Source organism: Fusarium musae, chromosome 3, assembly GCF_019915245.1.
Source record: "Fusarium musae strain F31 chromosome 3, whole genome shotgun sequence".
In the NCBI taxonomy this organism is placed as follows: Eukaryota; Fungi; Ascomycota; class Sordariomycetes; order Hypocreales; family Nectriaceae; genus Fusarium; species Fusarium musae.
In genome coordinates this window covers 185,223-206,577 of record NC_058389.1, presented here as the reverse complement: position 1 = coordinate 206,577, position 21,355 = coordinate 185,223, and the positions used below count along the sequence as shown (strand labels likewise).

The 21,355-nt window shown below is 48.3% G+C and overlaps 7 protein-coding genes across 7 annotated transcripts; 5 read left to right on the top strand and 2 right to left on the bottom strand.

Annotated features, from left to right (window-relative positions):
* Positions 1-879: 879 nt before the first annotated feature.
* J7337_003521 (uncharacterized protein) lies at positions 880-1,914 on the top strand (the record flags this gene model as incomplete). The annotated part of the gene is made up of 1 exon (XM_044821237.1): positions 880-1,914. The coding sequence occupies one exon, from the start codon at positions 880-882 to the stop codon at positions 1,912-1,914; it is 1,035 nt and encodes a 344-aa protein (XP_044682570.1).
* A 2,436-nt stretch (positions 1,915-4,350) lies between these two features.
* On the top strand, positions 4,351-4,742 carry J7337_003520 (uncharacterized protein; the record flags this gene model as incomplete). Its single annotated transcript, XM_044821236.1, has 2 exons — positions 4,351-4,539; positions 4,596-4,742. 2 exons carry the CDS (start codon positions 4,351-4,353, stop codon positions 4,740-4,742), a joined length of 336 nt encoding a protein of 111 aa, XP_044682569.1.
* A 4,606-nt stretch (positions 4,743-9,348) lies between these two features.
* On the bottom strand, positions 9,349-11,225 carry J7337_003519 (uncharacterized protein; the record flags this gene model as incomplete). Its single annotated transcript, XM_044821235.1, has 2 exons — positions 9,349-9,373; positions 9,430-11,225. 2 exons carry the CDS (start codon positions 11,223-11,225, stop codon positions 9,349-9,351), a joined length of 1,821 nt encoding a protein of 606 aa, XP_044682568.1.
* Positions 11,226-12,044: 819 nt separating this feature from the next.
* On the top strand, positions 12,045-13,576 carry J7337_003518 (uncharacterized protein; the record flags this gene model as incomplete). Its single annotated transcript, XM_044821234.1, has 2 exons — positions 12,045-12,967; positions 13,024-13,576. The coding sequence occupies 2 exons, from the start codon at positions 12,045-12,047 to the stop codon at positions 13,574-13,576; spliced, it is 1,476 nt and encodes a 491-aa protein (XP_044682567.1).
* Positions 13,577-17,040: 3,464 nt separating this feature from the next.
* J7337_003517 (uncharacterized protein) lies at positions 17,041-17,985 on the top strand (the record flags this gene model as incomplete). Its single annotated transcript, XM_044821233.1, has 1 exon — positions 17,041-17,985. One exon carries the CDS (start codon positions 17,041-17,043, stop codon positions 17,983-17,985), a length of 945 nt encoding a protein of 314 aa, XP_044682566.1.
* Positions 17,986-18,111: 126 nt separating this feature from the next.
* On the bottom strand, positions 18,112-18,810 carry J7337_003516 (uncharacterized protein; the record flags this gene model as incomplete). Its single annotated transcript, XM_044821232.1, has 1 exon — positions 18,112-18,810. One exon carries the CDS (start codon positions 18,808-18,810, stop codon positions 18,112-18,114), a length of 699 nt encoding a protein of 232 aa, XP_044682565.1.
* Positions 18,811-19,062: 252 nt separating this feature from the next.
* J7337_003515 (uncharacterized protein) lies at positions 19,063-20,085 on the top strand (the record flags this gene model as incomplete). Its single annotated transcript, XM_044821231.1, has 2 exons — positions 19,063-19,510; positions 19,628-20,085. 2 exons carry the CDS (start codon positions 19,063-19,065, stop codon positions 20,083-20,085), a joined length of 906 nt encoding a protein of 301 aa, XP_044682564.1.
* Between the last annotated feature and the right edge of the window lie 1,270 nt (positions 20,086-21,355).

Below are 21,355 nucleotides of genomic sequence, written 5' to 3'. Positions count from 1 at the left end.
CACAGACAGTCTTGGCAATGAAACATAGATCTTTAACAGCAAATGCCTGCGCAAGCCTCAAAGAGGTTTAGACTCAGAAGATCAAGAATACTCTAAAAACAAGGCGTTGATGAATGATTGCAAGCTATCTTGAGTCTTTGAACTTCAGTGTCAAGGGCTTAAAAAGTCTGGTTACTGCGAAGAGACACCCGCTCAAAACACGAGCGACTCAAGAGACTGCTCCCCAAGAACTCCCACTTTCCGATATGCGAAACTACACAAGACATGACTGCATCATCCCCTGACTAGCCCAATGCGAAAATCTGTCAAACAACCAGTCAGCATCGACGACAAGTCGCAAGGCCCAGAAATAAGCTTAAACAATTAGTTCAATAGGCGGAAATTTTATGAAATTAACGTCTCAGGCCCTCCACGTGCAGCTTACGCCATCACCAAAACATCAGACGAACTTAAACAAGTCAGAAACAATTAACCTTGACTGTTGAACTGAGTCTGTAACAGTCCCTGGAGCTTGGGCCTATTACCGCGCGCTTGGGGCCGGGGCCTTATCCGAAAAAGGCGTGCGGCTCCACGAAGCTGAGACGACGTGCTTTTCCACCACTGTGAATTGAGATGCTTCTTGGCGGGTGATAACGAGTGTCGATCACTAAATCCGATGAGATATGGCAAAGAAACATATATAAACGTGAAACTCTTGTCGTCTTGTTTTTCGTTTCTTCAGCTTAGTTTCTCATCTCAAGTGCAGTGCATTCACTCTTTTTTTCTACCTTCCATTCCATTCTTTCTCTTCACTGTGTGAAGCTGGTCTATTTCACTCTTTTTCAAATCATTACCTGACTTTCAAATCCTTCATCAATTCTATCTTTTCAAAGAATCGACATGTCTTTCAAGGTCGCTGCTACTCTCGCTGGCGCTTTCGCCTCCGTCGCCCTCGCCCACGGAACCGTCACGGGCATCAAGGTCGACGGAACCTACCAGGCCGGCTACGACCTCAGCTCCTACTACAAAGCCCAGCAGGGCGGCGAGATCCCCACCATCGCTGCTTGGTCCGCTGAGAACCTCGACAACGGCTTCGTTCCCCCCTCCGACTACGGCACCTCCGACATTGCCTGCCACAAGAAGGCCGCTCCAGGCAAAACCTCCATGTCCGTCAAGGCCGGTGGTACCGTTGAGTTCCAGTGGTCGGCCTGGCCCGAGTCTCACATTGGCCCTGTTCTCACCTATGTTGCCAAGTGCTCTGGAAAGTGCACTTCTGCTGACCCTGCTACTCTCAAGTGGGTCAAGATCGATGCCGCTGGTCTGGATGGAACTTGGGCTGCTGCCGATCTGATCAAGAACAACAACACCTGGACTACCACTGTTCCCGAGACTCTTGCTGCTGGTAGCTATGTCTTCCGTCATGAGATCATCGCTCTACACGGTGCTGGTTCCAAGGATGGTGCCCAGAACTATCCTCAGTGCTTCAACATTGACATCACCGGCTCTGGAACCGATGAGCCTGAGGGTACATTGACCACTGAGCTCTACACCGACTCTGAGCCTGGTATTCTCTTCGACCCTTACAAGGGTTCCACCACATACGAGATCCCAGGACCTGCTCTGTACGGTTCTGCCTCTGGCACCAAGCCTGTCGTCCCTGACACTCCCTCCAACGGAACCTTCTCGACTCCCGCTCCTTCTGCCCCGACCCCCGTTGCTCCCACTCCTGTCGCCCCCACCAGCCTCGTCACCTCTGTTGCTGCTGCTGCTACTCAGGCTGCTGAGGTCCCTTCTACTGAGGCCCCTGTCGCTGAGGAGGAGAATACTGAGGATGGTGCTCTCCCCAAGACTTTCACTCTTGACACCTTTATTGACTGGCTCCGCTCCAAGAACGGTGCCTCCAAGAAGGCACGCCGTCACGCTCGCCAATTCTAAGTTATCTGAGATATACTTGGAGAGACCGCGATGTGTTGATGGAGGATTGATCATTTGAAAGGTCAGGCTTATTTTATATGTAGATAATAGTGAATGCGCTTGCAGAAGTCAAGCCCATGTACAATATAAAAATTCAAACACTGTGGAGAACTCACTTATACGTGATGTCGAATGTTGTTACTGAAATGCATCAATAAAAAATACATAACCGCAAAGTTTCTTGCACAACACTCCACAGGATGCTCATGAGATGTGTTACCATTGCCAGGAACGTGTATATGCAACGCACCTGAAGTCCGAGGCCTGAATTGCCACATTTCTTCCCATGAGTTAATCCGCTGTGATTGCTTCTCCTATGGGCGCCATTAGATTGGTAGAGCCGGGAAGCAGGGGATAGCGCGGCGATCTCTACGAAGTGCCTAAAAATAGCCTTCTTAACGTTGCCTTGACATTTCTATATTCGAAGACCGATCGTTTGTTGAGTGCAGAAGTGATATTTTCTTGTTCAGTATCGTGTTTGAGATAATAATTAAAGATAACCCTGCTTTTTGGAAGAATCTAGCAACAATCGCCTACAAAGCTGGACTCTAGTGACGGGCAATCCATCACATAGTGCTTGAAGAGCAATCTCATGTGGATATCGTGCCGGCACTTGTGTGTGGAAGGCAAACATTGTGCAGACCTAAGCGAATTTATCACTAGAGAAAATTCACATCTGGGTATGTCAACCTTGAAGGATTGTGAGTTGGTCTTGGAATGCTGACCTTGATGGAAAAGGGCTGCGATCCATGGCGGAAGGAGCCTTGGGTATCTAAAGAATAGTTCATCAGCAGGTTACAAAACAGCTTGTCTGATTCGCGAGGACTAAGCCATGACAAATTCCACTTTCTTATGTCGACATACTGCACAGAAAGTTACGGTGTTTCTCGCAGCATTAATCAATGAAAGACATCTGATCCTGGTTTCTGAGCTAGGGCCAATAGATGCCATCTGAATTTTCGAGGCCTATCGAAGTCGTCTTCTCGGATAAGGCCACTCCAATCGTCAGACTGGAAGTCCTGACCGTGAGAGCAAAGATTTAGTTCTTGCAACCGCTTGGAAGACTGTATCAATAGCTGATACCCTCACGAGTCACATCGACCCGCAGGCAACCCAAGTGGAGGGCAGCAGGCGTATCTATATACCATATCTATGAGATTTACGATCGAGAGCGCCAATTCACAGTCCAATTGGGAGATGGAGAACAAAGTTCAATTGGATCAGCGCAATTGATGGGCAGGGGAATACCAGGTATAGAAATCAAGGACAGTTTTGTCTTCGCCTTCTCATAGAAGCAGCGAGACATGGGCAACGGGTATTGCTCAGGTACCTTAGATGTGTTGTTTGCAGTTGAGACTTGTGGCTGAGACTGAGAGCTTGGATCAGCAGGCAGAACTGAGCTCATGTACCTCACGAAGCTGGTACGGGGCATGCTCTTATGTATTCATCGGGAGTACAAGGGGCGAAGCTTGAAAGAAATACAGCAAACTGTTTGTAGGTGCTAGTAATTAAAAAGCTCGGCCCTCTCAAAACCCAAACCGCAGGGCAGGCCTTTGAAAGGGATGCAGAGGATCAATGCATGACTTAGGTAAAAGAAGTATTTCGGAAATTCTACAGTGAACTGTGAGTGATGTTTCAATTCAAGTTATGCATGACAGCCAATACCTCTTCGTTCTCTCATTCAGCCATGATACGATCGGATGTATCAGATCCGGCAACTAAAATCTCGTTCCGCTCCCTGCAAAAAACACGACAAACGAGGGATCGGCCCTTTGCCGTCCTCAATTGCTAGTTAAATCGGTTTTAGCGTATTCGTAAATGCCGTTAATTCTGGGTATTCTATAATACAAGTCTGTATTGCGACCCTAGCGTAGCATCAGGCCGCGGTCGTTTATGCATAACCCCGCGTCGTCGAATGTCCAACGGCCTTTTGAGGACTGTTCCGTGTGGTTGTAATTGGTGCGGTTGGCTCCACGGGCAATTGACAATTATGTACCTGCTTGCTTTGGCGTTTGTGTCCGTGATAGGTAACGAGCTCATGATGTGACTTTTATATGCTGCGGTTTATGCCTGCCAGAAATGAAGTATAGTGCAACGTAGTTGGGTTTATTCCAAGAGACTTACCCATGCAATCATGCTTTGCAGGTGATACTGTCCGATGTGATGTGGGATGAATGCCTAAAACGGTATTGAATATATCTTTATAATGATTACGATGGTTTTGTTTGATAGCTGAATAAACCTCTTGCCAAGCTGATGTTCGTGATATCTTTCAACATAAATACTCTTCCTGTTACGCACTTCAATCTCTCATTGTATTACCATCACAAGCCCTTCTACTACTTACAAATCACCCTTCGCTAGTACTGCTCCAGAAACCATACAAAATCGCTCAACATGAAGTTCCTTGTTACCCTCGCTCTGACCATCCCCGCCATCATGGCCACTCCTGCACCAGTCCCCGACAAGGCTGCGAGCACACAGGTGCAAGCCTGCGCCTGTATCAACGCGCAAGGCCAAACCACGGTAAGCGGCTACTGCCAGTACATCCGCGGCCGCGCCGAACGAGTCGACGGTGGAGAGCTTGTAAGTAACTCTTGTTCCCGCTGATTACCATGTTTTGCTAACGTCACGATGCTTAGTGCTACCCTAGCGACAAATATTCGGACTACATGCCTGAGAGATTCACTGCCGAATTCTGCAAGAGCTACTATCCGGGCTACAACGACCGCGTCTGCAAGACCAAGACTGTGTGCCCGCTTGTTGGAGACTACTGGGTTCCCTGTTAAGTTCTTTAGCCGTGTTGGAAGGCATGGGCGCTTATGTGTTAATTTCTATGGATATATTATCTGCTTCTTTACTGTGTTTACTCTGAGTCTTGAACTTGAGCCCTTAATTTACATCCCTTTCATTGCGCAAAGAGGCTTATCTTTAGACGTGGTTGCTCAATAGATTTTAAGAGTTATCAATATCGCTTAAATACTCCAGGGCCACAGTGCACTCCCTTGTCAGCGATGAAGATACGTAGCTAAAGCAGACAATAAGAAGCAACGGATCCTCCGATTCCCTACGCAGTCTGGCAAAAGCTTCCCCTCGAAAAAATCTAACCTAGTGGCGACCCTGTGTAACCGCGGCTCCAACTACAATGGCTCCGCCAGAGAGGATGATACTACTATCCAAGCTCCCGGCCAAAGCACTGGGCGAGATTGACCAGGTACTTCCCGCTGCTAGCAAGCGCAGGGTGCTGCCCCGCGCAGACGCAACGCTTCCGTTGCTTTTCAGAGTGAGCTCTGGAAAACCGGCAATATTAGTAGCAATTTCAAGCTGACCAACGATCCACCAGCCTGTCGTAGACGCAAGGCCAAGGTACATTTTGCTTCAACCCATTTCAGTTCAGGCTCTGCAGCGACAGCTAACACTAAAGCAATAGTGCGGATGTGCTCGTCCGAAATGCCATTAGTGTAAAAAAGCATCGATTGACTGCGTCTACGACACGCCAGCTGGTTTCGACCACCGACAAGCGGATAAAGGTCAGATTGCGAGGCTCCAAGCTATCGTCGAGCATCTTCGCCAACGAATTTCGACCTAAAGTACTCCAAACTCTGACCAGCCGGACACCCCACTCAGCCTGAGCCCACCGGCAGTTGGAAACATCCGTCGAGATGTGCAGCCCTCGGAAGGCTTGGTCGAAATACTCAGAGGCCAACCACAGGCATTCGCGTTACAGGTCTTGGATTACCTGCGACAAGACCGCTCCCCCAGAGAGATCATGGATTTTCTTGACGGCAATTTGTCCATGAATATTAACCCGTCGATCCATGCAGCTAGGGGCAGCGTCACACCAACACAGACACCGCTCGAGTTCCAGCTCGTTGTTCACTATCCGCAGGTCTATTTGTCAAAAGATAGGGTAGCCCTGATCGGTCTAGCTTACCTGACAAGGATCAGAGCTCCTCTTATATATAAGTAGCATAGCTCCCCCCATCACACGAGAGAAATCAAGGCTCTTTTAACCCTCATATGTGCCCCTCTGCTGTGCGTGCCACACTATTTGCCCCTCGCTCCTCTCGATGCGGCTTCTCTGGATCTAGGACTGCTTGGCATTGAGCCACAGCATGCCGATATCTTTCAGGACCCGGGGCTATCGAATCTTCTCCACGATAGTGTATCGAGCCTGGCGGTGAACATAGTAGTTCAGCCGCGGGAAGTGTTAGGCAGAACATCATTTGGGGCCGATAACAGTATTTTTATCGATCCATGTCAAATTTCACACAGGACAAGTGTCCCCATAAGTAACCAATTCGCCGCTGAGGCCATCGCCTTATATCTCAATACGAATCAGCCCTGGTGGGCCTATTTCGACACCGATCTGTTTCTATATGAGCTGGCCAATGCAGAGACCAACTTCTGCTCTAGCATCCTGGTCAACGCTCTTCTTGCCTGGGCGACTGTGAGTCTTCGAAACTGCCAGGTATACGTTCATCAAACAGTCATCACGAAGCTCGCCTCACAGCAGAGCTATGCCCACTATGAACCAATGGCCACCACACTACCTACCAAGTTTTTAGACGAGGCCTTATGGATCTATGATGATGAGAAGAGTGTTGACTGTCTCACGACTGTTGCAGCGACATCTCTGATGAATATGACGTTTACTACGCTAGGAAAGGATAAAGCGGGACGTCGTTTGCAAGAAGATAATGCCAGGATGGCACAGCGCATGTGACTGTATGGAGAATCAGATGTCTACTCACGAAATAGCCTCGACCTGAGCGATGAGTGCGCTGAAAGAGCAGCATGCGCAGCTGCTGGGGTGCTTACAACTTCCAAATGTACAGTTCCATGAGAATCATGCCCGGTGAAGCGTACAACTGACATAGTCACCAGGGTCATATCGATGAGTTATTACCAAGAACCAATGCCCAAGAGGGCACCGAGGTTTCGCATCTCAGGGAAAGCAATGACCGCAGCCCGGCACGGCATACCTAGTATCGACACTATATATACCTCCCTGATATAATTTGTCAAGATGCTTACATCACCAAGTATTTGGTTTCATACAGCTATTATCGATCTATTCCGCCCTTTCGAGCATGAGTTCCCGTAGCCCAAGCTTCCCGCCTTTTGCAGGAGTAAACGCTACTCCGAAAGCCGTTATATCAGCATCGATTGAGCAACTAAAGCGTCTTGTCTATCAATACCGTGCAAATTGCGAATCATGCAAGTACTCCATCATCTGGCAAAGCGGCATGCTTTATCTTGTCAACCACATACTACGTGATTTGTCCAGCAATGAATCACAATTCTACTTTCTACTCTGTATGCGCGGATATCAGCATCTAGCCCGCTATATGTCCTTTGTTAGTGGTATAGTGCAGAGCCTGATAGTCATGACGAAGCAACAGGGTGCTCCCTTGACAGCCAGCACACAGCGGCTACTAGAAGAGGTACGGGGTGAGAGTTGCAGGAGTCGAGAGTTCTTTAGCGCTTATCCAGTTGATCTTGAGATGGTAGCGAAGGATACTTCTTCTGCAACGTTGGAGAAACTTACTAGACGCTTTCAGGAGGAACCCTCCGGGGTGAGTCAGGGCGAGGCATCGGATAGCGCAAGTTTGCCAGCTGGCTGGAAAGGTACTGCCCAGGATCTGGTAACCACGCTGTCTATGCTAGAAGATGATTGAAGGGGAACAGAATCGTTAATGAAAGTCCAAATAGCCTGGTTCAAGATCGTTGCATTTGGTGACCATGAGTAATTCATATGACTGGCGACAGCCGAGATCGGATGACCTGCCCATGTTCTCGAGTATTTCTGTGACACTGTGCTCCAAAATAAAAAAGCCTCGACAACAATAGTAATATAACCTCTACCCTTGAGTGGTTTCTCTCGCCTCACAAGAACCACAAAGGTAGAAGTTCATCCAGTCCTGACCGATCCTCTCTTCTATTGCATTTGGAATCTCAACCTGTGTTCTTGTGCTGCAGATCCGCCTTAATACCTCGCTCCAACTTCCCGCCATCGTTCTTCGATAGTATTCCGGATCTTCAACCTCACGGCTCGACGAGCTTGGAAGCTCAGGTAGTAGTAAGACCTGGCAGATCTTCTGAAGAATGGCTTGATCTGCCGTGGATGGAATAGGGAACAGCCCTTCTTGGATGCCAAGCATGATGGGCTTTATAGTCTGAGAGAAAAGCTTCAGATTGAGGGCCTCTTCGACGTCTTGATAGTTAAACGCGGCATCGTACTGGCGAACATGCCGCAGGAAGATCTGGATCAGAGCTGAAATGCTGATTTCCACATAGACGGTATTTTCATCCTGATGATGACGTCTACAATTAATGAAATCAAGTGGATCCAACCAGTTCTCTGTCGGGTATAGTGTAACAAGCAACCGATCATCAAAGCACATTACGTGCCGGAAGTCATTTATGATTCGGATCGTTGTATTGATCCTATCAGAATCCCAGGGTATTTGGTGGGGGGTTTTAGAAGCCCGGAAAGTGCTTATAGATGAGACGAGAAAACATGCTAGGGCCGTTTTTGCCACAGTATTGTTGCTGATTTGTGGTGCTTTTAGGAGTGAAAACCATGGCTCGTCGGCTGAAAGAATGATCCTAAGAATATGTTCGATGCGGCGCTGTCTTGTGACCCATTCGACCCATCCATAATGGTTGTGTAACTTGTAGGGAGAATGGAGGCAAGCTAGTAGAACTTGATGTAATAGATCGAATTGCCGCTTACTCTCCCACTCGTGGAGATACTTTCCAACATAAGCGTCGAATCCCATTGGGGCAATGCGTAACAGGAAGTCCAGTTTGGTTCTTGGTACTCTGCTGCTGACCCTGGTATCTGCTTGCCATGAGAAGCCTTTAGTTCTTTCAACGAGGAATGTCCATATAAAATCTAATAGCTCGGTTAATGTCGAAACCTCCATTGTAGAAGTTGACCATAAGAGTGAATGAAGGTGAAGTTGAAGGCGATCATCTGCTTCATAGTATTTGCGATCCTCATCTTGCATTTGCATCCCGTACGGACTATCAGCAAAGTAAACTTCTGGCCAGAGACATTCTCGTAGTAGGCATGATCTGAAAATTCTAATAAACAACTCTTCCTGAGACGCTTTGTGATATTCCATTATAGTCTTTCCGTCATCCGTCTCGATCAGAAAATCGAAGACCGTTCGGTGAATGGGCTGTACCTGGAGTTTATCATACTTAAGAAGATGAGGGAATGACTCATCTGCCATTTGCTCTTCTGTTGGACTTGTGTAATACGCGCGAATGACTTCAAAAAGGCCACCTGTTCTGGTTGGTATTCTTGTACAGAGTTCATTGCACCGTTGCACAAGATCCGTTGCTCGGAGTGTGACAAAGTCGCTTACAGGCATGGACCACAAATCATGACTTGAAGCCACCATCATTTCTAGAATAGATATGCGTGGTGACAATGTTGCTAATAGATAGGGCAATGCTTCTAACCGTGGTGGCCGCCAAGCAAAAAGGGCAATTTTGAGAATGAGTGCCGTCGACTCCTGGTAAAGATCTGAGTCCTCACCCAGTCTGGCCCACATGCTAAAGTAAAGCTCATGAAGTTTCCTAGGAGTCTTGACGAGTCTCTGTTGGATATCCTCTTTTGAGTCGCCATTTAAGATACCCCGAGCAACTGATCTTGTTACCAGGACAGCCCAAAGAAATACCCCTTCTGCCATGCTGGTGATATCCCTGACAAGATCCTCGACGAAAATTGAAGAGCTTGCTAGACCGACTGCGTTTCCAAGAGTAGCCCATACATATTGCCAAATATCAAACCATGTCAAGTCTTGCATTTTCAAGTCTGGTTCGCGACGCAGTCGCACTCGTATGGCTTGTTCTGGGCGGCTTGACATACAAATCTTGACCAGTGGTGATGATATTTGCAAAGTGTTGAGGAACCCAATTAGGGTACATACCCCATCATCGTCCATGAGCTCGTCGAGGCCGTCAATGAAAAGACAAAAAGGCTTAGCTGACAGGCCTAAAAGACTAGTAACCAGAGACTGGAGATCATTGTTGTCCCAATCACCAGGTCCTGCCTTGCGGGACCAGTCAGGATGCTTCTGGAGCCGACCGATGACATTCCTCTTATCTAAAGCGAATAGTTGGTAGGCAAGAGAGCATAAAAAGCCTTTAAAACTGCTTTGCATGGGACTGCCAACTTTCCAGAAGAAGTGAGCGAGAATCTGGACGTCAGGTTGCCATTGCTGTAATGAGAGCATTGTTTGTGGATGAGAGGTGATGAACTTGATTAACACACTTTTCCCGGTGCCAGGTCTGCCACTGATCCAATACCGGCTTTCAGGCGATTCAAGCCATCTGACAAAGCTGCCGTAGACCAGCCCTTCGGCGTCGAGGTCTAGCCCACCACCAAGCCGAGGCTTTGGATGAGGAACATCTAAACTGGCTCGTCCGAATATCCAGTGGAATGTCGACGCGTGAGAGGAATGTATCTCGTTTTTTCGATGATTCATGTCTGGGTAATGGAAGCTGCGCAGGAGTCGTTCGTAGGCCTCGTCCTCCCTCCGGCTCGCCTCTCTTGCTTCAGCTTCTGCCAAGAGACTATCCTTCCCCTTTTCGGCGTGTGATATAATTCTTGACTCATGACTACCAAGTTCTGATGTGATATGAGCTTTTGTGGATGATTCGGCTCTCTCAATGCGGTCTGATAACTGCGTATTGACCAGAGATACTTGTACTTGGATGAGGTTCTGAAGTTTTGTTTCACTGGCGGATGCTACGACAAGGAGATTTTGAAGCGTTTCTCGAAGGTCGTCGGCCTGGACTTTGGAGATTTCAAGGCGTTTAAAGGCTCCAACAAGAAGATCTGTCTCCAGAGACTCTTTGGCTTTCTGTAGCTGACTTTCCAAGCGATCGATTTCCGGCTTATTGATAATCCCTCGGAAAACGGCCCCAAAGCGATCTCGCTTTCGAGGTTGTTGTTGGGAAAGGAACCGAGCTGGGGTTTTCTTCCTCCATTCAGCTTCGGCATCTCGACAATTGCGAGCTAGAGTCAGGAGCCTCTCGTCATCGAGACTGAGGGGGTGCTGGGAGTGCTCCAGCGACTGGCCCAAGCTTGAAGCGGCGACTGCCAGATTCCGAGCGTAGACGCTGAGCTCGGGATCTGGTTCGCCTGTGCGATAGGCGTTCTTGCAAAGTGTTGCTGTTTTGAGACCAACTTCGACTAGGTGAACGATGTTGCACACAAGACCCAAGGCCGCGAGCGGCTCGAGGCCCGACATGTTGATGGCGTCGATAGGGCCGAACACTGAGATTCAGAGTTGGGAGTGGATGACAGATGATCCTTGGTAAGGGATGGACCGCGTGTTTTGAGTTGAGGGAGGCCTCAGGTGAGAGCCTCGTTGGGCTGACTTACCCCGCAAGCCACAATGCTACCCAATGCTGTACAAGCATGGCAATGCCCAATAGACGATGAATCAAATTACAATCACAAGAATTGTTCCCGACAAATGTACCTAGTGCTGGTAGGGAGGGACTGTGCCGGATCCTCGAAAGCTTCACGCTGTATATTGACCGATGACCCATATCAGACGCTAAATGTTAGATCCCGACCAACGACACGCTACCAGTATCGCAGATGCTGTAAATGGCATCAGCCTTCGGAAAGCTTGACGCCTACCCAACCGATATCGTCGCATTTACAGGGTGATGAGCCATGTACTTTTGGAACAGGCCAATCAACAACGCCTGGCCATGTTTGGAAGGGGCTCAATTCAGTCAGTCATTTGCGACGGTTTGGAGGTGACTCATCCATTTCCCCAATGCTCCCATTCATACAAACAATGCGTCTCCAATGAAAGTTATACCCCAAACTGGGTTTGTCTCCAAACATGACACAGAGAAAATGCTGATCTAATCCCACGAGTGAACCTTATAGGGCTGATCACTGTAGCCTCGATGCAGCCCGCGACGTCTGCCTAATCCAGGCTGAAAGGCAACAGTCTTTTTTTCAACCCTCATCATTCTCCTCTCCAGAACCATCAATTATTCCACTGCATGCCATCCATTTCTGAGAGCTTTTGTATCAAATCATCACCAAAATGTCGGGGAATCGTTCAGGTTCTATTGCCGACGACTGGCTTGAAGTCGAGAGCGCTGCGTCCGTCGTTTCGATGGATTCGCGGCCATCGTCACCATCCCCGTCCACTTCCCCGCAAGAGATCTCTGCACCTGCACCTGCACCTGCACCAACGCCGCCAGTAGTCATCGCGGCATCCCACGGTGGCCCATCAAATCCCCCATCACAGTTGCAGCTCCCTTTGCGCCCGAGAAATAACACCATCGTGTCGTATAACGTCGTTCCGATACGGCAGCCGCTCCCCTCGCAAGACTCTGATGCACCCGATACTATCTGTCCATCTCTATCGTCACAATCTGTACGGCCGCGGGGTGGTGCGGGGCATGTAACAGATTCCACTCTCGAGTCCATCGCTAAATGGCAGCGGTATCAGCATGAGAAGCTACTCCAAGAGTACAACGCAGACGTGGAGACCAATGCTGCTGGTGATTCCTCCACCAACCCGGATCCAAGCGATTATCACAAGGCCTGCCAAGACGCCACTGCATCTCTCGACGCTGTTGCCAAGCTAGCCAAAGACATCGGAGGACGTGCAATCTCTACAATGAGCTTGATTCGCTCGACGTGCAAGCAGCTCTGCACACAAACAGCTGATCTGGGCAAGATGCTGGAGGTCTACGCTCAACACTGGGCTGCCAAGGGATCCAACATGGCCTTGATAGACATTCCACTCAACCCCGACACTTGGGAAGCCCTGTCGGAGCTGAAGGAAGTTGTTCTGAAAACGCAGGAGACTCTTTCGAGTGTTGCTCCACCGGCAGACTTTGGCAGGCGTTTGACGGCAGCAGATATTCCGCTGAATGCCAATTTGGAGCTAGCTCGGGGTCTCGAGGCGTTGGAGGACATTCGGGACCTGTTTACAGAATTTCTGCCCATCTTGAAAGCGTAAGTCAAGACTCCCCCCATCTCTGTACCTTCTGGAGCTGATGAACGTACTCCAGGGACTTTGACGAGTTTAGAACGAAGCACATGGGCTTCTCCCCGGCAGCACTGCCCGATCGGCCTCATCAAAAGCCAAGCCAACCACCGAACCCCAAAGTCCGCCAGATTCGCGACGAGCTCTACACCATGAAAGACCACTTCGTCATGATCAACGTCTTCCTCTCCAGACTAAAAGACTCTTCCGCATCGCCAAACGTGGCAGACCCTCTGGTCTTCAAATCCCTCAAGCGCATCACCACCGCCATATCAAAAGCGCTGACCAACAACCCTTCCGACTGGATCGAGTCAGACATGCAGTCGTCTTCTAGCAAGACCATGTCGTATGCTCAATTCTTGACGCTGGATCCTGATGTTCTGAGCCATATTTCGTCGCATCTACAGGACTTTCAGGATGAGCTTGGTGTTGATGCGAAGCCGGGAGAGGACGGGTGTGATTTTTCGCAGGAGATGATTTATAACCATCAGGAGTTTATGTTGTTGGAGGGTGGGCAGTTACAGCAGCTGCGGTCGGTGATTGAGTTTACTGAGAGCATCTTGATGACGCAGGGCTAGGAAAAGATGGAGTGATGATGAAAAGAACATGATTGGAGTTTGGTTGGATTTACGAAAATTGCTTCTTGGATTGTTCTGTTGTTGGTACCAGGCTGATACAAAAATACGTCACGCCGATGGTTTTACACGCGCTCGATGTTCTTAGCGCAGATGGACTAGGCTAAGTTGATGACTTGGTTTAGTGGATTTATCTGTTTCATGGACTCCAGATATACAGCAACTGGAGTGAGATAGGGTACTAGAGTCGCTCCAGGCAACAGCGAATCTGGAAGTCTAGTAAGGACTCCATCATGAGCTTGCATCCAAATTCTCTAGTTCCATTGGATATATTAGGCCGTATCTCAATTCAGGCTTCATTAACCTCTGAGTTTTCTTTCTTACCTGCAGATGTTTCACTACTGTCTATAGCAGAGGTTTTCACTATTGACGGGGACATCAATACTAATAAAGATAAGGCTCAGACTTAAAAGCTGTGCCGTGACCAGTGATAGTCTCAGCGAGGAGCCCTGAATACAATCCACAATAGAGTCAAACCTACACAGGGACGCCCATTCATCATGGCCTGGGGCCACAATCGACGATACTGTTCTCAGGCATGTTGCAGCATTACTTTTACAGTCTTCGAAAGACTCTGACGGTCTTGGAGACTTTCTGGATGTTCAACCACTGAGATTTAAGAGTTGTAAATGTTGATGAAAGGTTGAAGGTCAGCTGGAACATTAAGTCAGCTTCAGAAAGTGTTCTCTGGTAGTATTGTAGGTGGATGGACGCAATAAGAGGCAAGTTAGAACGTAGTTGATGTCCCATAATGATCTGAAGAGTACTGGGACTACCGTTTCTAAAGTCAACCCCAAGAACAAAGACAACAATGCCCATCAACACGAGGTAGCTATAATAGAAACGGACCGTTGATAGAGTAAAAAGCTAGTAGTTACAGCTTTTTAAGTGTTGTCGAGGTAAGCTTTAAATATGCCTTTTATTGCACTTTCCAGCTTACTGTCAATATAACCTATATTAGCTGCTTTACCTAACGTTCCCTATAATTACAATATACTACTGTCTCCCAAGAAGCCTTTGAGCTAAATGGAGGGCCATTGAAATCGCCTTCTGTTCCATTATAGCTTGGAGTCATACTTTCTTCAATAATCATCGACATCGTCGTCGAATCCGGTCTGTCGAATTTTTTAATGCCTTTGACCATGCCATCTTGCAGAGTCCACTTTCAGATCCTCAATCATAGCCTTTAACTTGAATCAGCGTCTTCTACATCTTGATATCACTTTTTAACACCTACTGAAGTTAGATTTCTGAAGCACTTGAGATAATATCCTTCAACCTGTTTTCCTGTAACTGGATTCTATAAAACGAGAAAGGCTAAGCATCAGCTATTGTTTCGAGTGAATGGAACGTTGTCAAGGAGTAGAACGTACACTGTACAGCCCAGGCCGCACTGTAGCATCGTTGCCCAGGTAGCGACTGATATCAGCTGTGATCACCTCAAAAGCAATACCATCGCGTGGTATAAAGTACTCGTTCATCCTCTCCAGTTCACTTTGGCTCCCAGATGACCCAGAAGGAGTTTCAAATGGAACTTGTGTGTTGATGTTTTTCGATGGAATATTCTCCGGATACCATGGAAGAGGAGGTCGTTCATTCGGCATCCCTTGAATGTCCCTTCCATCATGGTCAGCAGTGAGCTTTCAGTTGCATCGTGAAGTAACTTGCTCTTTATCTGAGTTCCAATAACCCAGGAACACTCTGGAACAGGCTGCAGCCGAAGCAGAGGCAAATTGCTGCCATTCCTTATTTTTATGACTATCCGCATAGTCACAAACACCCTTAATAACAATGCAAGGGAATATATCCCATACTCCCGCACTTTCCATCTCGAACCCTATAGCGTTTGTATCTTTAGTAAGCCGATCCCGCTCTTCCCCAGATTTTATAACAGAGTTTCCAGATCCAAATATTCCAAAATGAACATTTGGAGGAGGAAATGGCTGGCGGCTCCCTGTTGAGCGAGGTCTTGATAGTTGCTTTCGGGTATTGCATTTAAGATCAAGGCAGTTCGATACAGTGGCCGCAGCGCAGACGGGGTCTGAATTTGAGCGACATGCAGTACAAATAGGACACGATTGCGTATGATGTTTATGTCGATAATTTGCTGGAAAAAGAATGTCTTCCGAGCTTCCTGGGTACTGTAGTGCTGTTTCTGAGCCTTGATGTAACTGGTAGAGAATGTCATAGATTGCGCTTCGTAGCCTGCCAGTATGCCTCGTAGTTGCTAATTTCGATAATAGGCCTCTGATTTCAAGATTGGGCCGGCCAGGGACTTCGCTTAACGTATCCTTGATCTCAAATCTGTCCGGAAATCGACGACCAAAGTCATACGGCACGATGCCGGTGCTGATGATCACGTCGCCGAGATGAATTTGAGTGCCATTATTGACAGGGGCGCCTCCACAGATGCCGATAACTAAGGCCAATCTGATACGGGTAAAGCTCAATTTGCAAAATGCGGCAATAGTGCCAGCTGCTATTGTCCCTATACCAGGGGGATGAGCCAAAACCACATTGTGACCGGACATGATACCTATCGAGTAGGAATTTGGGTCACCTCTGGCTTTTCCGATACAGGGACTGCCATCGTCCTCATCCCAGTGATGGTCGAAGAGAGATAGAACTGAGTTGGCCTCCAGAGGAAGTGCGCAGATAAGCGCTACCTGGAACTGGTCGCGCGATCCGGGTCTTGCTGGATCCATGTCGAATGAAAAATATAATGTTTAGAATACTTAACATAAGCCTTAGTTCGCGATCGTCATTCTCAAAATGCTTACGAGAGGATGTGTCTTGAGCTTATTGGACAGCTTCTATCCAATTAGGCGTGCTCTTTCAAGCCTCAGCGAGATATTTGGTCAATCTGTCAGTCAGTTGACTTTGCAGCTTGAATTTGCCATGCTTTAGCCGCAGAACCAGGCTGTGTCGGGCCCGCCCCCTCATTTTCCCAATATCACTCGTTATACTGGTATGATGAATGAGGTACTTAATTAAGGACCTTCGTTTATACTTCAAATCCTACCGTATAATTTGATCAGGAACGCGCCCCATTCTCGGTTCAAACACCAATCATCTTATCTCAACTATCCTCGCTTACCACTGGAAATGGGAGGGGAGGGATCCCGGGTATACGGCAACTGGATGGAGATAAGCTACCGGAAATCGTTCCAGGCCACGCCAAATCTGGAAGTCGAGTAAGGACCCTTTGTTTGGTTCCTTTGGCTGCCTGAGCAGGCATCTGGGTTTATTTAGGTAACTAGATTTCTTACGTTGCGATGTTGCGCGGACCATGGGGAAAGTGGAGAAGAGAGAGTAATATGAATAGATTGGTTGCGGAATGGAAATAACTACTTTCTTCACAAACTAGACGACTCAATTTTTTATCTTCAAGTTACACAACCTCAACAATGACTTTAGAGACGCCCAGCACATCGGAGTTGAGTCCCCAGGACTTGGCTACTCGAGGATGCGAGGTCACTGGTCTCTCCATCTACAAAGACACCAACGATGACATCAACATGGACAGAGTGCATGCACTGCTGGCTGAAATGAACTCAGATGTCCCTCAAGGCGGAACAGACATCGTTTACGGAGAAAGAGAAGCTCAGCGCCTTCGTCTCTGGAAACCGACTTCAAGTTCCACCAAGGCCCCAGTCATCGTATATGTCCACGGTGGAAGTTGGACAATCGGAACTTATCTCGACTCAACTGGCTCAAAGAAAGTCAGCTACTTGAACGGCCTCGGCTACGCTTTTGCGTCAATCAACTATACGCTTATTCCGAAGATCACTGTCAAGGAGCAGGTGCAAGAGATTGCTGACTCGGTGGCATACTTGGTCAAGCATTCTGAAGACCTCAACATTGATCCAGAGCGTGTAGTTCTCATGGGCCACAGCTCAGGAGCACATGTCGTAACCCTCCTAGGCACTGACCCAACTTACGCCCAAAAAGCCAATTTTGACATATCCGTCTTCAAAGGCATCATCGCCCTCGACGGCTCAAACTACAACGCCCTTGCAGAATTCTCTGATAGTACCGGCCCCATAATCACAAACATGATCAAGGGACTGAGCGACGACCCGGAGAAATTACAGGACATGTCGCCGACGCATCACGCAGCTGCACCGAATGCGGGGGCGTTTCTGCTGCTGCATGTTCAGAGGAAGGGGGGCATTCGGCAGGCGGCTGAGTTGGCTGTGGCGTTGAAGGCGGCGGGGACGAGTGTGGAGATGAGGGTTTTCGAGGGGGAGGGGTTTGAGGGCCATGTTCAGATGTTGTTGAGGCTTGGGGATGAGAGTTACCCTGCTACGGGGGCGATGAAGGAGTGGTTGGAGAAGCATGTTCCTGTGTAAATGATGTTACCAGTGAGGCTGATAGAATACTGCTCTGTACGAGCAACTTTACCGCGAATGTGGTTAAGAAAGAGTTTCCTGATAGAATGTGCCATTGCTCATTTATTAAAGCATGAGTATCATGAATCAAGGTAGTATAGAAGCTGAATCAAGTCGAAATAGTCTACCGGGCCATACATCCCCGCTCTTCTTATTATACTCAAAGTCTTGTACTGGACTGAAGCCAGCGCTTTCGTAGTACCTGACCAGTTTGTCTGTACCTCCGGTCCAGCAATCGAGAAAAATGCCTCGTTTCCCGTGTTCAGACGCGTAGGTCTTGACATGATCTAGCAATGCCAACCCGGCGCCCTTACGCTGGGCTGATGGTACGCGATGATCTGTGATAAGGAAGTCCAGAAACACAAAGCCACCACGTTTCTCAGCAGCAGCGATATAGGGCTCCAGAACAGCAATAGAGCGTATGTGACTTGCAAATTCATCGTCGAGAATCATCGCAGCGCCCACTGAGACAAAGGTCTTGCCCGTATGATCATCCTTCCGGCGGTGAAGTTCCACGAGGTCAGTCCCGGAGTTTGTTTCCTCAATCTCTGCGATGAAAATTCGTCGCCGCTCGCCTTGGCCGCTAAGTTTGAAGATTTCTGATTGCTTGATATCTTCCCGGGTGGCTTCCAAGAAGCCCTTTCTCTCTGAGAAAGGAACTGTTCCCCATTGTCCTGCGTTGCCAGTCTCGTCGAGGAATGGCAGAGAAGAGTCAAAAGCTACCGTGATGAATTCGGCGTCCCTCAGGCCTGACCCCACATCACGAATTTGGAACATGGGATACATGAATTGTAGAGTCAAACAAAGATTCCTGCAATGTAAATCTCTCAAGGAATGAATATGTCAAGCTGGTCTTGAGAAAACAAAGTTAGTTGTGCCTGTTGCGAGATTTAACGATCCGAAGGATTCAGTATAGGGTGTTTGGTAATGTGGCGCAAGCTGTGGCTGTGATCAAACCTCAAGCCTCACCCCAGACGCGTCGCGCACGTTCAAGGTTCAATGAAGTGAAGCCAAACCTCAACACATTCACAGCCCACCATGCCACCCCGCAAAAGAAGTGCACCTACCGCCGACGCTTCAGAAGAAGCTGCGCCAAAACGGCGATCCCTTCGGCAAGCGGCCAAAGGCAATCCCGAGCCTGAGGCGCCTCCCCCAGCCAAAGCAAGCCCGCCAAAGAAGGGTGCCAAGGCGACCAATGTGAAGAAGCAAGAGAAACCCAAGGTACCAGCAAAGACTGAAGAGCCCGAAGCGCCAAAAGTCAAGAAGACGGCCAAGAAACAGGAACCTTCTCAATCCAGCTCTCGTGGCGTCTCCGAAGATCCAGATATCGACTCGATCCCGACGATCAATCCTGATGCCCCGAAGCACGATGGCCAGTGGTACTGGCTCATGAAAGCCGAGCCTGAGACTCGCATTGAGAATGGAGTTGATGTCAAGTTTTCTATTGATGACTTGAAGGCAAAGACGGAACCTGAAGGATGGGATGGTATGTTTTCATATACTTCAAGGGATCTCACAGACTGACTTGATACAGGCATTAGAGCATACGCAGGTAGGAAACCATGCTTGTTGGATGATCTGGAACGAGACTAACGCTCGGTAGCCCGGAATAACATGAGAAACATGAACGCCGGTGACCTCGCCTTCTTCTACGCCAGCAACTGCAAAGAACCCGGCATAGTCGGCATAATGGAAATCGTCAAAGAATTCTCCGAAGACAGCAAGTCCCCTGCCACGTCACCCCATGTCCCTTATCTAACATCACCAGGATCTGCTCGCCGACCAGGCGCACCATACTACGATCCCAAGTCTACGAAGGAGAAACCTATATGGGACCTGGTCCACGTCGAGTTTAGAAAGAAGTTTGCGGTGCCTATTGGTTTGAAGGAACTTCGTGAGCTGGGTAAACCTGGTGGCCCTCTGGAGATGATGCAGTTGCTTAAGCAGTCGAGATTGAGCGTGAGTAAAGTTAGTGGTGAGGAGTGGATGTTTCTGTGTGAGCTTGCGGATGAGAAGGCCAAGGATGCTGGGCTGAAGCATGATGAGGGTAAGAGACAATGATTTTTTTCCGGGGAGATGGAGATAACCCCCAGAAAGCGAGCCAACGTGGCTTGGAATGCAGGGCGTTTGTGTCGCGATCATGGAGCGAATAATTACATGTACAAGAAGCTGCACTTGGAAGAGTCGCATGAGCCTTGGATTTGGCCTACGTACAATCTGGGACTGCCAAGATCCGATCTCGTATGCACCATAGTGCAGAGAGCGCTTCACATATGCGCGGGCGGCCGCTCTGGGGTCTCTGCCCAGAGCAGCTCGCTCAGCCGCAGTGGGGAATTAGCTCTGTGTTCAATCACCTCAGCATTGAATTCATTGATAACGACCTGCAAGCCTAAAACATATCATGCTTAAAGTGAGACATGCAGACAAACACCCGCAGTCACATTCCTCCATAACACCAAATAGAGACATCGGTGTTCATGAAGTGCGGGGAAGCGGTAAGTCAGGATCTCTCCATGGCAAGAATGTGGCTAGCTGAGAAGTCAATGCCTCAGCTCAGAAGGTCACACCACACAAACTGACATTTTCCCTTAAGCGACAGCGTCACGGCAGGAGTGATGAGACTTGCATAAGCATAAATGGTTCCACAGCCTAAGCCAATCATAGGTTCTGCATGGGACGGGCCAAGGCTCTGGTGGGGATAGGTTTAGCAATAACATTTGGCACTATTGATATTTGCTTAAGATGCGGCTGTTCCTTCTGCCCTGAGGAGCGGAATTGCTTCCTCCCCGTTTCAAGCCACTTAAGCCCTTCTTTCATCCTAACCAATGGCAACACTTGAAGAGCGAGGAAGTCTGGGCGTCCATGTCTTCTGAACTTGTGGAATGCTAGAAAACCGCATATCTGCACCCAATATGGGGAAACGCAACCACCTTGACTGCTGCCAGGACGCGCTACTAATACCAAGAAATTCCTTCCATATCTAGCGCCTGGCTCAGGGATACTCGTAGTAAGATAAAGTTCAGCTAACAGTACTTTAAATTATATTCTTATTGTTAATTTAAGTATATCTCCGTCACTGGACGGAGGATTAACGCCACAATTTTAGCCAATATCTGGGCTACTAAGGTTTCTAGCCGCTGTGAGTCATGCATGTCAGCTCATGAATGAATTTGGTCAGAGCCTGACGATTAACCTAGAATATTTCTCAGAGGTATATAAATTGTTAACATTTCCTCTTGTTCTTTTCAGAGTTTCCAACACTTAATGTTGATAAGTATATACACCCAATACTGCCTGCTTTGCCTTAATTACTCTATATACTGGAGATTCT